Genomic DNA, 17,937 nt, shown 5'->3' on the forward strand with positions numbered 1-17,937 from the left:
TGACATGATTTTGATTATTTATTTTATTTCACTTCAGAGGAGACATGATTCTTATCTCTGGAATTAGATTAAGGAAAAATAATTTTATGTCATCGTTGCATGAGTATTATACATGCAGTCAACTACTAGACACATTATCTGGTTTCCAATAACAATATTTTAAAGTATGTCCATTTAAAGTATGCTCATTTGTTATACCTAATTTTGATTGGGGAATAAGAGAAGTTAAACATAAAAAGTAATGTAATATGATTGTGATAATTAAGCTTCCCATCAAAACTCAATCCACATGAATACATCAACTACAATTTTGCATAAAACCTTATTTTAGATATGGAAAAAATGGGGTGGGGATAAAACATTTATATCAACTTTCCAGCTGTCCCTTATCTCTATGCAACTAAATTATGACGCAGTAGTCTCGCTTACAGAGTTACTGTCTGCACTACTTTTATTTGACAAATCACTGAATTCTGTAGGCTACATTCTGTAGATTTCTAAGTAAAAAATTATTTCATATAATGTCTGTTGCTAATCTCCGAAACGATAAAACTATTTAACATAAATAGAAATGCGCAAACTTGAGCCCTAGCGTGCCACAGGCGGGGCTCAAGCCCCTTCCCCTTTGACTTAACATGTGACCCTCTGTTCATATTGAATATAATTATAAAATTAATAATTATAATGAATAAAATATGTGACCATTGCCACTATACAACAATAATAATACAAAGTATTATGTGTAAAATTTGTTGAAAGATGCACACCTTTTATTACGCATCTTTCAACAAATTTTACACTGCTGATCCGCGTATGACATTCGCGAGTATCGCGAGAGTCATTTAAAGGCCATGATTTAGAATGACTCTCGCGGTAGTCTGATGTCATACTCGGATCAGTGTGCGCAGCGGCGCATGAACTCAAACACACGTTTGGTTTTGGATCTAAGGGCATCTTGGCAGTTTTCTTAACAGGACTAAACAGCAGTGTCTTAACAGCGTACATCACGAGCTGCATGACAGGTAATAAGAAACATATAAATGTGTATTAAAAACGTGTGAGTTAAGCTTAATTAACTATAATAATTAACTCGATTCTGACCGTATTTTTGACAAAACATTTGTTTTTATTCAATTCAGTTAACGTTAGTTAGGATGTCAGGTGCTTTTTTGAATACAACCAGTCCAGTGAGTGTTCATTATTTTATTTAGGCTACATTAAGTTTTGTGAATAGTTTCTTTTATGAAAATTGTCAATAGTTTTATTATTGTATAAGAGTATAAACATGTTTTTTTTGCCATTGATTACCACTTTTACTAATAAATAACATGGATAAGCTGTAACCAAAGCTGGTATTTTGTGGTAAACCACAGTAAACATTTTATCCTATCTTTTATCCCATCTATATAGACTTCTGTACAAAGTTTTAAATATAAAAAGTATTGAACATAATTTCCGCATCATTTTGTTTCGAAAAAATACAAGTAAACTATATTAAGTAATATTAATATTAGGGATTTTTTTATTCACGGTTGTGTAATGGATCTGTATCAGCGTTGGTTACAAAGAAAAAAGTGCCTGCGGAGGTCTGTGCACGCCACTGCTCGAGCCCCATATGTAAATACAGGGGCGGACTTACCCATTAGGCAAAGGTCGGCAGTTGCCTTGGGCCCCGCCTTACCAAGGGGCCCCAAAACGCAGGGGTGTACTTGGTGAGCTGCCACTTTTTGCCCCTGCTTATCATCAAGATTCCCAGAAAACTAGCATAATTTTGTTTAATTAAGAATTCTATTTAAACATCTTTTGTGTTTTTCAGTATATTCCCATAAAAGGTTTGAACGTTATTATTACATCTGCACGAATGCGCCCCCCATTATAGTTTAGAGTGGATCATTCCATGCACTACCGGATACTGTATGCGCGCGTAGCTCAAATCAACAAAGCGAGCAGAGCTGCAGGCAGCAGCGAGTGAGTTTGATACATTAAAAGAGCGAAGCTGCAAGGAAATAAACGTAGTGAAATAAAGAATGAAGAGTGAAACGTAGCTACACCAATGGAGCAGAAAAGATGATTCACACAAAAATGTTGCAAAAGTCTCCGCTTTTCTCCACACAAACACTGCACGGTCTGTGCTGCTCTCAGCAACCTCTTTTCCGTCACGTCAGACACAGCTCTCTCTCGGCCACGGACACTGATAGTGTGCCGGTGAGTATGCTCCGCAAATAATACAGGATCTACAGTTTATATAATATTAGCGTGTAATCTCAGGTACAGTAGCCTTTAGGTAAACTTTAGTCCGCCGAAATGTCTGCCCAGCACCACTAAAGATTGTAATTCATCCCCAATCTGCACACGAATTTGTGATCGCTTTAGTCTCATTTAAATCTCATATGAAAACGGTAGCATGCTTCGGCTTTGCCCTGTATATCACTAGCGAACATCAAAGTACAAGATGTGTACATAGATGACATCTGTATAGTTCAATAATATAAAAACTGTTTACATAATGTAATGCAGAAGCAATACATGACGCTTTACCATCCACTATATAAAGTCAAATTTCACCCCTTGTTTATCTTATTTCGAGTTCTTAACACCTATGATTGCATTATTTTAAAACCATATTTTGTTCCTTACGAAAATTAACCATGGTTTTACTACAGTTAAGACCAAAAAACCATGGTTACTGTAGTAAAACCATGGTAACCACAAAATAACCATGGTTTTGACAACCATGGTTTTCAAAAACCATAGTTAAACCATGGTTAGTGTAGTAAAACCATGGTTTTGCTCATAGTAATCAATTCGCCAAAAAAACATGGTTACTACACTTTTACCACAATAAAACCATGGTTAATTTTCGTAAGGGGTTTCTTCTCATCATATTATGTTCATTTGAATACAAAGTATTTTAATTTAAAATATATTTTGGATATAATGTGGCATTAAATGAAAATGTATTAAATAAATTAAGTACACAAAGTAAAATAAAAAGTACATAATTGTTATACACATCTTTTTACCATGTAGTACTGCGGTTAGTATAAAATCCAATCATATTATCAAACAGTATTAATCTCAACCTCATTGGGGGCTGAAACGTATGTAACCTAGAGGAAAAAAGAGATGGCGATGAGAAGGAGAGAAAAATACAGTAAAGGTTGCATAAAGGGTGCATAGTTAGGGCCCCGACACATGGTTCGCCTTGAGCCCCCAAATCACTAAATCCGCCCCTGTGTAAATACAGCTTAGAAAAGACATGTGGTTACTTTTTACTTCAGTAAATATTTGTAAAATGGGCTAGGGTTAACTAATGTTAATGTATGAACTATGATTGGAGTACTGAACTCATACAAAGTATTAATAAGACATATGTAAAGTATTTTAAACCAAAGTATATATTCCTGCTATGATTCATGAAACAAAAGTTCTTAGGCTATCCCAATTCAGGAATGTGACAGCTCTTCATTGCTCAAACTTTAAAGAATAAAGTGTTTGAGAAGTAAAGAGCACCATGCTTCAAGCAGCACATGGTCGCATGATCACATGACAAGCGATTTCATTGAAAGGCTTCCTTCCTGCATTCCATATGAACAATTATTTTAAATAGCACATAACCCTGTAATAGGTTCACATTGTTTGTTGCTAATCTCACCTGCAAGACACGCAGAGACTCCCTCAACATGGGAGGAGTTGGATATTGTCAGTTATTGGATCGAGAATAAATGGGAGGAGGTTTTCGCAGCAGAGAAGCGGCACACCGGCCAAAGTCTAGAGTCGCATCAGATCCTTCACATTGATTCAGCGCTGCTATCTGTCGTCTGGGCAACCGAAGAGGCTTTCATTGAAACTTTTGGTGCGTAAAACGATCGGGGGGAGGAACTGTCTGTTGTAGCCCCCCTTTAAAGGGGTTTGTAGAACCAAATTTAATGTTTGTAAACCCAATAGATGTGAGAGGCGTGGGGACTTGACCATCAGGGTGCTTGTAATCTTGAACTGATGTACAGTACAAAGGTCTTCTCAAATAGACCTTTAAAGGTTTCGCTACGTGTGTTTGCTGCATAGCGAAACTAGTTTTTTGAAGGATTGCCACAGTTTAAAAACGCAATTTTAAGCTTTACTTCTTAAACATTTTTAATACATCTACCTCCTTGAATTATTTCCAACCATGTTAACTAACAGAAGCGTAAGGGTTTTAAAACGGGGAACATGTCAAGTTTACGCGGCAGTGTACCCCAAGTGTCCATCAGGGGTCCTGAACTTTTCTCCGATGCCTTCTCCCCACAGGACTCTTTCTGCTACCCCTGCGCCACGGAGCAAACCGAAGATGTCGCAAAACGGAGCGCTACAGCGACAGGATAAAGTCCTGACCGTCGACACCATGAATGCCAACGTGAAGAAAGTTGAATACGCGGTGCGCGGACCCATCGTGCAGCGCGCGGTGCAGATAGAAAAGGAGTTAAAAGAGGTATGATTAGTATTCGCCTGACATTCGCAAACATGAATCAACATTATGCACTCATTGACCTAAAATCTTAATATCTTAATTCAAAATTAAGCCATACTCTGCAAGTATCATAATTCTTTAACACAATGTGACTATGAAAAACATGACTAAAGAAAACGAAAAGTCTGCAATGTCTGAATGGGACTTCCACCCCCTCCCCTCAGTAGTGAAAAACAACTGATGCTCCAGCAAGCTACTACACTGAAACAGCTACACTGAGTAGTTGTTTGTTACATTTTAAGATATTTTAAAAAAAATCGCATTCTTGAAAATGCAATGTGGTCATTTAATCCAATTTGACATATTTTGACCAAAAACAGTACGTTTTTACTAGTATTTTGACTAAACCGGATATTAAGGCTAGAATGTTTACCTGACAACAGTTTAAATCTCCCATTTTAGTTTTTCTGTACCTATAGGGGCGGTTTTCTGGACAGGGTTTAGATAAATCCAGGACTAGGACTTAGTTATATTAGGACAATTAAAGGGACATTCCACTTTTTTTGGAAATAAGCTCATTTTTCAGCTTCCCTAACATTTGATTCTTACCGTTTTGGAATCCATTCAGCTGATCTCCTGGTCTGGCACTAGCACTTTTAGCATAGCTTAGCACAATCCATTGAATCTGATTAGACCATTAGTATCGTGCTAAAAATAACCAAAGAGTTTCAATGTTTTTCCTATTTAAAACTTGACTCTTCTGTAGTTACATCGTGTACTAAGGACGGCTGAAAATTTAAAGTTGCCATTTTTTTAGGCAGATATGGTTAGAACTATATTCTCATTCTGGCGTTATAATCAAGGGCTGCGTCCGAAACCACATACTGTACAGTAAGAACTGAATGATATAAGGTACCTACTTACGTGCCATTAAAACAGTAGGTACTGTATAGTATGAATCCTGGTAGTATGAATGAGATTCGGACGTACTACAACCGCCATGTTGCTACATCACGTGACATACGTTGTCATCACATCATGTCATTCCAGCACGAATACAGCCGTGACCCGTCGTCTTCTTCATTGGATAACTCCATGGGCATCATGGGATAGTGAAGTGTCCATCGTATGCACACTGCAAAATCTAACCGGAAGTAGTAGGTCATCCGGGTACTTTTCGCATACTGTTTTTCAAATACTATGTATTCGGACATACTTCTCGCCTCGCCTACTGCTTTTCACGTACTATATAGTATGGAAGTAGGTGGTTTCGGACGCACTAAAGGACTTTGCTGATGTAACATGGCTGCAGCAGGCGTAAATAGTCCCCTGCCAGTGCGTAATATCACTATGCCTGCAGCCATGTTACATCAGCAATTCAGATTATTACGCCAGTTTGAGAGTATAGTTCCTAGCCATATTTGCCTAGAAAATTGCAGCTTTCAATTTTCTGTCAGTCTAAGTACATAATGTAACTACAGAAGAGTCAAGTTTTAAATAGGAAAAATATTGAAACTCTTTGGTTAATTTTTAGCGTGATGCTAATGGTCTAATCAGATTCAATAGATCGTGCTACGTTATGCTAAAGTGTTAGCGCCAGACCAGGAGATTAGCTGAATGGATTTCAAAACGGTAAGAACCAAATGTTTAACTATAGCGGAGTTGGAAAATGGGCATATTTTCAAAAAAAGTGGAATGTCCCTTTAAGTAGTCTTATATTATATATAATGATCTTGGTGTGCATCTTAAGACAAAACAAATTGCAGTGATATATGTTAAGATATGTCAGGGCCATATGTTTTAAAAATTAAGGCAGCTCAAACATGCATTTTAGCCTGAGACTAGGATAAGCCCTGTCCAGGAATGACCTTTTTGAGGGGAAAAACTGCTGTGTTTGAGGTTTAGAGCTGTGGGTTTAAATTTGCTGTAAAATCATACTGTAGTCAAACTTATGAAAGTCAGTATCTTGCAAATTCCACTTATTTTTTTTATCTCTGTTGTTCTGTATTCTTCTTCAGTATTTGCAAAATTCACTAAGCCAATGTTTTCACAAAGCAGTTTACTCATTATAAGCAAAAAAATGAAACACATTCACAGTGTTTCAGTCCTGAAATTAATTAAGCTCCAGATATCTTAGTGTTCCTCGGTGCTGGAGTAGCAGTAAACCTCAGATGTCCTGCTCTTGATAAGACCATAGTTAAGTGTCAGCGCTGATCGTCATGGGGACAGAAAGCATCTCTGTTTGTCAAGTCTTAACCACAATCTTTAAATAGACTGCTGTGTGTGGACTACTGCACTTGCAAGAGATCTTCCACAAATTATTAGATGCCGGTGTCAAACATCTGTTGCAGCAATCTCAAAGTTGCAAAATTGCATTTTTTCATTCATCTATCTTAGATAATCTTGTCTTCTTTTCTTTTAGAATCACTTTCGTGATTGGTTGCAGGGTCTGCTAACTTTTATTTAATCAGATTTTAGCTTCACACATTTTCTTGCGCTTCTTGCATCATTCTTCACCCCTGATCAGCAAAACCAGAAGCAAAACAAATGTAAGCACCCTGTGTAATGCAGAACAGGCTTCAAGGGGGCACATCCAAGATGCACTCTCAATAAAAGCATTAGAAACAACAGTCAATGGACTGTGTTAAAGGTTTCCATGGTAGTAAAGTGAAGTTAAGAGAGTCCAAAGTCAACATTTGACGATCAAACAAAAATCCGTACAACTGTGTTTTGCAGAAATATTATAAAAATGCAGTAAAGACGTGTTTGTACATTCTGTTAAGGGACTTCATGATCAGGGTTAGCACACACTTTAGTCTTTGCTGACGTTGTTAAGTACGATGGTATTAGGTTTCTGGGAAAGGCACGTTTGACAATGGGGGCCTTCATCTAATACTGTACAAATCTGTCTCTATCTCACTTCCTGCTGCTTTTTTCATTCTTTTTTACTGTTGTTATTTGGGTCTTTCTACCTTTCTAAAATTTCCATTTTTTACATTCTCATTTAGTCTACTGGATCTTTTTTGTTCCATTTCCTTGTTCTCTCATAATGAATCAAAGATTTATTGGCATCACTGTAAAGAAATACAATATTGCACAAGAAAGTAATTACGTAACCCACACATATATAAAATAATCTGAAGGAACATATGATAGATAAATTGCTGACATAAATGCAGGTTAGTGAATCTCACGAAATCCAGACTTAGAAGATGTCCAGCATCAGATTTTTTAAAAAGCCCTTGAAGACAATTTTATTTTGCACATATAAGATTAAGGTCTGAACTTTCTATAACCATTATTTTTTAGAGGACTTAAAAATATTTAATATTATTAAATTTTTTAAGATTATCATTATCAAAAATTATCATTACCGCAACATGACATTGCATTTAATATATGCATTTACAAACTCATGTTTCGATAATGAGAACTAAAAAGTTGTCTAGGTACTATGACAAACAAAATGTCAACTTTTATCTGGAGAGAAAAAATAAGAATTGCTTACCTGGTACCTATCTTGAGTGTCACAGTCAATTATGTCCCTTTCAACATTTTTTTTTTTTTAAATGTTAGTTCCTGAGAAAATTGGTCTTGTTTCTTTACTGTAAATGTTTATAGTGTAACATCCACTGAAGCTTTTTATTTTTTAGATTTTTTTAATTATAAATATTTCCATGTCAAAGAACCCAAATCCAGTCATGGACACATTGCTGTAATGAAAATGTTCTTCTTAAATATGGAAAAAAACAACAAAATTGGTTTGTATGATGTCATTTGAAATCATGTGCAAAATAGTACATGAAGAGATGTTTGTAATTGTGTTCTTCTTATTTTGATACTCTTACTGTGCATTTACTTTTTTATCAAAATGTTTTAAGTGAGAATCACTCAGATGTTATGCACAAACTGTGTTTTGGGGCCACACCTAGATTATTCGTTTTGTGTTTTCCCCCAATTTTTTAGGTAGTTGTTTGTGTTTTAGTGATTTGGATTTTGTTTTGTATAATCAGTTGTGCTTCCAGTAGATGTGTGTTTAGTTTGTCATGGTCAGCTGCTTAAATGACTTAATTCTCTGTGGGATATTGAAAATCGGAAATTTCTATTCCGAACATTAGTCATCCGTGAATTTCTTTCCATCATTTTTTGCCAAATGTTTCTGCACAATAGATTCAGATCTCTTAGTTTCTCACTGTTCTAACTTTAATGCTTAATGCATACTATACAACCAGGAATGCAGGCCTTATTTTTTCGCCAAAAAATGGTTAAAAGGTCATTTGACAACAGGCAATGCACAGCTGTTGTGAGTCAGTGAAATCTGATCCACTCTCCCTCATACCTCATACTGTGAAGAAGATTGAATAGTTTGAAAACCTTGTTCCACCTTCTACTCAAACAAGCTTAAGTGCTCTAGGGGTGTAGTGACAAAACTGGAATTTCACTGGCTAGAGGTTAGGATCCTCTTCACTTTGTGACCAATGAAAAAATCGTAGGAAACGGGGGCTGGGGGAGTTGTAAGTTCTGGTAAATGCATCTGATTTTACTGGACAGTTTCAAACTAGAAAGAAACAGATGTGCAGTCTGGGGCTTCTCAATTAGTGCTGTCCGTACCAACTACTGAGAAAGCTGCTATTGTTTATGACACTCCAATCAGACGCAGCCTCTGGGATGAGCTGAAATGTCAGAGAATAAAAGAGCCATAATTACACAAGGCCGGTGTAAACCGGCTTTCTTGAAACTTTGCCATTTAATGAATGGTGAAAGATGTGTTGACTTAAAAAAAAACGTCATAAGGTGCTTGTGGTATAGCAAGTTAGATAACCAAAGTGTTAATTGAAATGACACAAAACAAAGTCATATTAAACATGTAAGGGTTGCTTTGTAAAGTTTAAAGTAAAAAACATGCCTTATCCTGCTGAAACAGGATATATAATATTATAAAATATTGACGTACTTGTAATAAAATTAGGCCTACACTTTGTTACAATTTCAAAAAGTTTTACTTTTACAGAAGGTGAGACCAGAGATTATCTAAAACATTCGTCCAATATTAAATAATCTTGTTTTTTTTTATGTATTTGTGATGTGGAGAAATTTTTCTGAAGCCCAAAACCTAAATTCGAAGAACACAGGCAAAACAAAACACAAGCTTGGAACTTGTTTGGGGAGTTTACCTCTGTTCACTATATATAGCATATGTAATGTTTATATAATAAACTGGCTATTTAAATATTGTGAATTGCTTTTACATATGACATTGTAAGATTTTTTTTTAACTATTGAGTTCTTTAAGTTTAACTTTTAAAATACTTCATGTTGAAGTTGGTGTTTAGATTCGTTCTAGTCATGTAAAGACTTGCTCTTCTTACATTCTTGTGAAAAAGGTTTTTGATCGGTTGCCTATTCAGAGAAAACTGAATCTTTTGACATTTTTTTTAAATCTTGTTTTAAACGAGAGCATATCAAATCAGATAAACTTTGACTATATGGGTTTAATGAATGATATCCCTCGACCAAACATTTCCTTGCTGTGTAAAACCTTTATTTACTTTTAAGTTGTATCAGAAGCTTTTGAAAAAACAGTAAAACAGTAAAACAGTTGTCTTACTCTGTTCTATATTAAGAAAGGGTTAAAGTATGTGAATAACAAGGTGTTTTTGTATTTTGTAATCAGCATGCAGTGAGAGTGACAGAGAAAGCTTGTTTGTGAGGACGCACACAGTTTAAAGTGCTTTTAAAATGAGTAAATAGAGGGACAGTCAGACAGCGGGGAGCTCTGAAACACTGCCATCAGCGATACTAGTGACCCTATACTTGTTTGTTTAACAGATAAGGCACTGCAGCATACTAAACTTTGCTTATCAAAAAGAAGTTAAATTAAAAATTGTCCAACATAGGGTAGGGTTCAAAAGTCTGGGACTACAAAGAAAAAAAGAAAAATATATATAATATATTATTATGTTAACCGTGAAGTACACAAAAAGTTTAAGGATTCTTTTATATTTTAAAACAAAAAAAGTTTGAAGCAATTAAATCCTTCATCACTTTTGTTCTATTCACGATTCTTCACTATTCACTAATTAAATCTTGGCAAATGTGTTACCGACTGCTTTGTACAAAAGGTCAGAGTTCTTGTGGTACAAAGCACAAAAGATGTTCTCTGGAAAATGTTCAACTCATGCAGGGATACATGGAGTTTACACGAACAGTGCAAAGAATGCATGCTGTCAAAATGGTTGCAAGATTGCATTTTCACTTAGACACCACCACTTTGAACACCACTATTATAACATTGCCGTTTGTATGTTATTTTTTCCTGTCATGTCTAAATATAATTAGGTTGTGTCATTGCATCCAAACTATCAAATATAACATTTTCCGTCTGTGTGTTCTTTTAAAGGGCCGCTAGGTGTTTTCAGGAATATTAAAATAGTCTCTGGGATCCCCAGAATGTGTCAGTAAAGTTTCAGCTCAAAATACACCACAGATCTTTCATTATACGATGTCGAACATGGCCATTTGTGGCTGCAATGAAAAATGTGCTGCTTTTGTGTGTGTTTCTTTAAATGCAAAGAAAGCTCCCCTCCCCGAAAGCAAAGTAGGGGGTAGAGATTTACGCATGTGCTTTGGACTCCATCAAAACATGTGTCTCTGGCAGAAGGTTGAACTAGACGCTCATGAGATGGAGTCTGTGAGCAATTATGATTGGGGCGTAATCAATATGACATCACATTGATAGGGGATCCCCAACAGTCTACTTTGTGTGACTGTTGTGGTTTAAAGGAGATTACACAAAGAAAAATAGATGGATAATTTTCTGCTAGAAACACATTTAAAAAGTGCATTTTTTAAAGCGCAACTGACTATCTGTGCTAAATATCATTGTTTTTAACTAACATCCATCTTTTCGTCTATTTATTAAAATATATATATATATAATCCTGTTTTGCAGGGGGTCAAGAAGCCTTTTGAAGAGGTCATTAAAGCGAATATTGGAGATGCTCACGCTATGGGTCAACAGCCAATCACTTTCTTCCGACAGGTAGCTGACTCTTCTTTTGTTTTGCTGACTAAGAGTGTCAATGAATTATTTGCCCAAGTCATTTCCACTGAATAAGTTGTTTATTGCTTTCAGCATCACTGCACAATACACTGTTTGCACGCATTAACCAAAGTCTAAATTCTAAAGAATTTTCACTTTGGATATCCCAGAAATATATCATTTGTTTCCATTTTAGAAGAAAACACAAATAGGATCATTACAGACTGAGCATAGTCATTTTTTATATTTGATGTTATTATTTGACAAAAAGGTCTGTCTGCGTTCGGTGGCCTTAACTCTTTCCCCGCCATTGACTAGTTATCTCGTCAATTAAGAGAAAACATTTGCATTAAAAAAACGTGTTCCTGATTAGTTATCTGTAGTACCGCGATTATCCATAGATTACCCAATTCATAAAAAAATGAAGCAATTTTTTTTTACACTGCGTGTATGTTTTGATAATTGTTCTGAATCTGATCTCTAACAAAATTCTTTCACAAAAATGCAATTATTTCAGCTTTTTGCTTAAAATATAGATTCCTGGTTTGTTTGTTTATTGTTTGTTTGAAAGTAGAGGGTCTGTTCTTTCACTTGATATATCGGTATCTGTAGACAGAAGAAAATTTGCCTGGAAGGCATTTTGTGAGACTTATGAAAATCACAAAAAATGCTGGCGGGCAACTTTTCAAAAAAAGGCTGACGGGGAATGAGTTGTTGTTTGTGTTGTTTTCTTTTAAGGTGATGGCGTTGTGTGTTTATCCAAAACTACTTGATGACAACAAGTTTCCAGAGGATGTCAAAAATCGAGCGAGGCGTATTTTGGAGGCGTGTGGAGGAAACAGCATTGGTATGTTGTTTGTGTATATGAGTAGTTGACATGGTATGTTGTACTTCATACAAAACTATTTCTAAATAGAATCACTCCTGATATTTAATGTAAATTAAAAAAAAGGAAAAAAGCCCAATTTTGATTTTATGTTGAACGGCAGATGCTAAAAGGTGATAACATGGTTAAAAGCGTGGTTAAATAGTGACCAGTTACAGCACATAAAATATTCACCCTATATTCTCTATGGTCAGTGATGTTACTGATTAAAGTACAGTTGTACATCAATCTAAAGCATGGGGCTTTGACCTCTCTCTATACATTAAGGGTCCTTGGCCTAAAAAAGAGAATGTTACTGTGTCAGTAATGTTTTAATCTTTTCAACTTCTCACCTTGTTTGTTTGTTCTGTTCTTCCCCCAGGCGCATACACAACAAGTCAGGGCATTGATTGTGTAAGGCATGACATTGCAAACTACATCAAACGTCGCGATGGTGGTGTGTCTTCTGACCCTGATAATATCTACCTCACAACAGGAGCCAGTGACGGCATTGCAGTACGTTACTCAAATGGCAAACAAACACTTCTATGTACACATAACACGTGTACATAAAGTAAACCTGCTTGAGTCTGTCAAAAGAAAGAACAGTCCACCAGTTAGCTATTGTGCTATGAGTTTACTTACTATATGATTTATACCTCTGATCATCCTCTTAAGGGCGTTTCACAAGGTATGTGGCAAGCGCAAGTGTTTAGTTATTTTTCAATAGGAGTCGTGCGGAAAGGTGAAGCGGAGTTGGTCCACATGCCTTGCTGGTGCACCCAAAATCCTGTCCCTTTTCGGACGCTGGTGAAGATAAACATATTTGCAGTAAATGCTGCACAAAACGCTTCCAATACACGAGAAAAGCTGAAGCCGCGCAGCGATTTTGCCGCTTGCCGTGTACCGCGTAAAACGGCCTTTACCGTTATGCACTGATCACTTCTAAGAAAATGCCTTGCCATCCGCATATTAAATTACTGATTAAAGATTGTATTGGTCTTTCAAAAACCATTACATTGTGTCTGGTGGGGAGTACTGTTGTTTGATGTCATTTATTTTAGATTTCCGTTAAGGACTCTAGAGCTCATATTTTTTATGTCTTGTGTCTCAGACTGTACTAAAGCTACTGACTGCTGGGGAGAATCGTACCCGGACCGGAGTCATGATCTCTATTCCTCAGTATCCTCTGTATTCTGCTGCTATAGCTGAGTTAGGAGCTGTTCAGGTGAATTACTACCTGAATGAGGAAAAGTGCTGGAGTCTGGACATTAGTGAGTTACAGCGCTCTCTACAGGCTGCCAGGGAGTATTGCAACCCCCGTGTACTGTGCATTATCAACCCCGGCAACCCTACTGGTAAACCATTAAAATCCTTTACAAATGAATATACGATAGTCTGTCAGATTTAATAGGTGATCTGTGAATTATATGCGGATTATGCAATCTTTCGATAGCTTAATGATTCACATCAAATCACATCAGAAAGATTTTCTCTGCAAAAACACAATATAAGATTAGCATGCGTAATAGATGTTTAATATGGGTCATTTTTTTCTTTTAATAGGCCAAGTACAAAGCAGACAATGTATTGAAGATGTAATTCGATTTGTAGCCAAAGAAAATCTTTTCCTCATGGCTGATGAGGTAAGAAAACACTGAGGTCATTTTATAAAGATACTGTACAATTGCGTATGACGTACATTTCATGGAAAATTTGCAATAATACCATGTGTTCTGTAACCTCATGTATTGCATAATTTTCCAGTTTTTCGTAATTCTTTCTTCCTTTTTCTATATAATCTTTCTATCTACTGTTTTACAATATGGGGCAGTCGTAACCCCAAGCTTGTCGGTTTAATTCTTATGGCTGGCAGGTGCCCTTGAGCAAGGCACCTTTACCCCAGATGATAGCTGCCGACTGCTCCGGGTGTGTATTCACGACTTGCTGTGCGTGTGTTCACTACTCACTGGGATGGGATAGTGCAGAGGTCACATTTCAAATATGGGTTTCATATCACTTTTTATTTCACATTCTATTCATGCCTTTGCCAGACGCTTTTATCTGAAGCAACTCACAGTACAATCAAGCTAAACACTTTATCAGTATGTGAACACACGACATTTGCATTGCTAAAGAAATGCTCTACCAAGCAATAATGCAACAATGCTAAATAAATGTAAGATAGATAGATAGATAGATAGATAGATAGATAGATAGATAGATAGATAGATAGATAGATAGATAGATAGATAGATAGATAGATAGATAGATAGATAATACAAAAGACAATAATAACACAATAGTGCATGCTATAAACATACACTCACCTAAAGGATTAATAGGAACACCTGTTCAATTTCTCATTAATGCAATTATCTAATAAACCAATCACATGGCAGTTGCTTTAATGCATTTAGGGGTGTGGTCCTGGTCAAGACAATCTCCTGAACTCCAAACTGAATGTCAGAATGGGAAAGAAAGGTGATTTAAGCCATTTTGAGTGTGGCATGGTTGTTGGTGCCAGACGGGCCGGTCTGAGTATTTCACAATCTGCTGTTACTGGGATTTTCACGCACAACCATTTCTAGGGTTTACCAAGAATCGTGTGAAAAGGGAAAAACATCCAGTATACGACAGTCCTGTGGGTGAAAATGCCTTGTTGATGCTAGATGTCTGAGGAGAATGGGCTGACTGATTCAATCTGAGAGAAGAGCAACTTTGACTGAAATAACCACCGAGGTATGCAGCAAAGCATTTGTGAAGCCACAACACGCACAACCTTGAGGCGGATGGGCTACAACAGCAGAAGACCCCACCGGGTACCACTCAACTCCACTTCAAATAGGAAAAAGAGGCTTCAATTTGCACGAGCTCAGCAAAAGTGGACAGTTGGAGACTGGAAAAATGTTGCCTGGTCTGATGAGTCTGGATTTCTGTTAAGACATATAAATGGTAGAGTCAGAATTTGGCGTAAGCAGAATGAGAACATGGATCCATCATGCCTTGTTACCACTGTGAAGGCTGGTGGTGGTGTGATGATGTGGGGGATGTTTTCTTAGAACACTTTAGGCCCCTTAGTGCCAATTTGGCATCGTTTAAATGCCACGGCCTACCTGAGCATTGTTTCTGACCATGTCCATCCCTTTATGATCACCATGTACCCATTCTCTGATGGCTACTTCCAGCAGGATAATGCACCATGTCACAAAGCTTGAATAATTTCAAATTGGTTTCTTGAACATGACAATGAGTTCACTGTACTAAAATGGACCCACAGTCACCAGATCTCAACCCAATAGAGCATCTTTGGGATGTGGTGAAATGGGAGCTTTGTGTCCTGGATGTGCATCCCACAAATCTCCATCAACTGCAAGATGCTATCCTATCAATGTGGGCCAACATTTCTAAAAAATGCTTTCAGCACCTTGTTGAATCAATGGCACGTAGAATTAAGGCAGTTCTGAAGGTAAAAGGGGGCCAAACACAGTATTAGTATGGTGTTCCTAATTATCCTTTTGGTGAGTGTACATGCTATGTATGTAAATGTGTATTTTTAATAAACAGAGCACATTATTAAAAAACATCTGCTGACTTATTCATAATAAGTGCATGTTTTTATGTTGAGACGTAAACAATGTTTTCAAAATTCCTCTCCTAATGTGTGTGACTCTCTCAGGTGTATCAGGACAATGTGTATGCAGAGGGATGTGAGTTTCATTCTTTTAAGAAAGTGTTGTTTGAGATGGGTCCAGAGTATTCAAACAAAGTCGAGCTTGTATCATTTCACTCCACCTCTAAGTGCTACATGGGAGAGTAAGTGCACATCCATCAAGTATAGTAATATTTTTCAAACATCTTTATCGTTTTTCATCTCAACACATGAACGCTCTCCTACAGGTGTGGTTTCAGAGGAGGGTACATGGAGGTCATCAACATGGAACCAGACGTAAAGGCTCAACTTACCAAACTGGTATCAGTACGTCTGTGCCCACCTGCACCTGGACAAGCCCTCATGGACCTGGTTGTCAACCCACCTGAACCTGGAGAGCACTCTTACCCCATGTTTTTCAAGGTGACCTCATATTTCTAATTACTATAGAACATGAAAGAAAAGCTTACTGGATTGGTCAACCAGCTGTACAATGTTTCCTCTGTTGCTTTAACAAAAAATGCTTCAATTTCTTGATCAATGTAGGAGCGAACAGCCGTGCTGAGGGACTTGGCTGAAAAAGCCAAACTTACAGAGGAGATCCTAAACACAGTGCCAGGCATCAGCTGTAACCCGGTGCAGGGAGCCATGTATTCCTTTCCCCGCATCGCATTACCTGAACGTGCCATAAGTGAAGCCAAGGTTGGTGTCTGTTATATGTAGATGTCTTCTCTCTTGTTTATGGCTTGTCTAATTTTTTGTCCTTCCTTACGTCTCAGGCAAAGGGTCAGGCTCCAGACATGTACTACTGTATGACACTTTTAGAAGAAACAGGAATATGTCTTGTTCCCGGCAGTGGATTCGGTCAAAAAGATGGCACATATCACTTCAGGTGCGTGATTAAAGAGTATTTTTTATTGTTCAAAAACCTCACAGCTATAGGGCATTAGATATCATTGTCATTTGTGACCCTGTCTGTGAAATCCAGGTTAAAGTCTAATTATGAGATTTGGAGCATCAAAGGTTGATTTCAATCATTGACATGGCCTTTCTCTTTCAGTAGTAAAGATATCAAGGTTATATTTTCACAGAATGTTCTTTACAAAATACTTTAGCTTGGTTTTCACACACTGGGTCACATTTATGCACCCTCATGTCGTTCTGACAAAAGTGACAGACTATGGTTTCTGTAAAATGTGGTTGAGAAAATAATGACAAAAATTTATTTCCTGCTCAAACTGCTTTTACTCTTAATGTCATGTTGAAAACTTGAATCATTCTTGTTTTATGTTCTTTGTTTTATTAGGATGACCATCTTACCACCAAAAGACAAACTTAAGATTTTGCTAAACAAACTAAAGGAATTTCATCAGAAATTCACCCAGCAGTACTCGTGACCAGTTCACTTCAGTCAACTAATGAAGACCTGACTGCTGAGAGAGCTGAATGTGTTCTCACTTGATGCCTTAATTTTTGGCCACATTTTGGTCATGTAGTCACTTGTGCATTGATGGACACTAATCTACGCCATGCTACAGAATAACCGATGCCTTTTAGTTAAAAAACTGGTGTGCGTACTATTAAATGATTGATAACACAGAAATCCATAATGTAGGAAAAACACCACAGATTACTGCTCAAGCTTTTTACAATAAAATAATTTTTGATTTTTGGTAAAATGTTTTGAACATTTCAGAGATCTTGTAAATCTATTTTATCTATATGGTATGTGTCTGTCTTTGGAGAGTAAAATCAAAGTAATGGGCATTCTACAAAACATGGTTTTGTTTCAGTGTTGTACTTTTGCAAACGTTTTAGCCATTGTTGTTTTTATAAATGCATTCATAAATCAACATAAGATGCAACATTTATGTATTCAGATTCATTATATGACTGTTATGATACAATAGAGATTCACTTATTTTGTGCTG

The 17,937-nt window shown here is 36.8% G+C and overlaps 1 protein-coding gene across 3 annotated transcripts; it reads left to right on the top strand.

Annotated features, from left to right (window-relative positions):
- Positions 1–914: 914 nt before the first annotated feature.
- gpt (glutamic--pyruvic transaminase) lies at positions 915–17,935 on the top strand. Of its 3 annotated transcripts, none has more exons than XM_065269850.1 (12): positions 915–1,022; positions 4,288–4,468; positions 11,400–11,489; positions 12,228–12,336; positions 12,737–12,870; positions 13,469–13,712; positions 13,921–14,000; positions 16,034–16,170; positions 16,255–16,429; positions 16,553–16,708; positions 16,786–16,898; positions 17,313–17,935. In XM_065269850.1, the coding sequence occupies exons 2-12, from the start codon at positions 4,328–4,330 to the stop codon at positions 17,401–17,403; spliced, it is 1,470 nt and encodes a 489-aa protein (XP_065125922.1). In that variant the 5' UTR covers positions 915–1,022; positions 4,288–4,327; the 3' UTR covers positions 17,404–17,935. The 3 variants fall into 3 exon arrangements, with proteins under 3 accessions (XP_065125922.1, XP_065125916.1, XP_065125912.1); XM_065269844.2 differs by lacking the exon at positions 915–1,022 and adding an exon at positions 3,672–3,856; XM_065269840.2 differs by lacking the exon at positions 915–1,022 and having other exon boundaries at positions 4,005–4,468.
- Positions 17,936–17,937: the final 2 nt, after the last annotated feature.

This window comes from Paramisgurnus dabryanus, chromosome 6 (genome assembly GCF_030506205.2).
Source record: "Paramisgurnus dabryanus chromosome 6, PD_genome_1.1, whole genome shotgun sequence".
Taxonomy (NCBI): Eukaryota; Metazoa; Chordata; class Actinopteri; order Cypriniformes; family Cobitidae; genus Paramisgurnus; species Paramisgurnus dabryanus.

Excerpts from the sequence above, each read along its gene's own strand:
- gpt (XM_065269840.2), top strand. The coding sequence starts at position 4,169 with ATGTTAACTAACAGAAGCGTAAGGGTTTTAAAACGGGGAACATGTCAA. Across the intron at positions 12,337-12,736 it reads GTGTGGAGGAAACAGCATTG|GCGCATACACAACAAGTCAG; the intron begins GTATGTTGTTTG and ends TTCTTCCCCCAG. Across the intron at positions 16,899-17,312 it reads GATGGCACATATCACTTCAG|GATGACCATCTTACCACCAA; the intron begins GTGCGTGATTAA and ends TTGTTTTATTAG.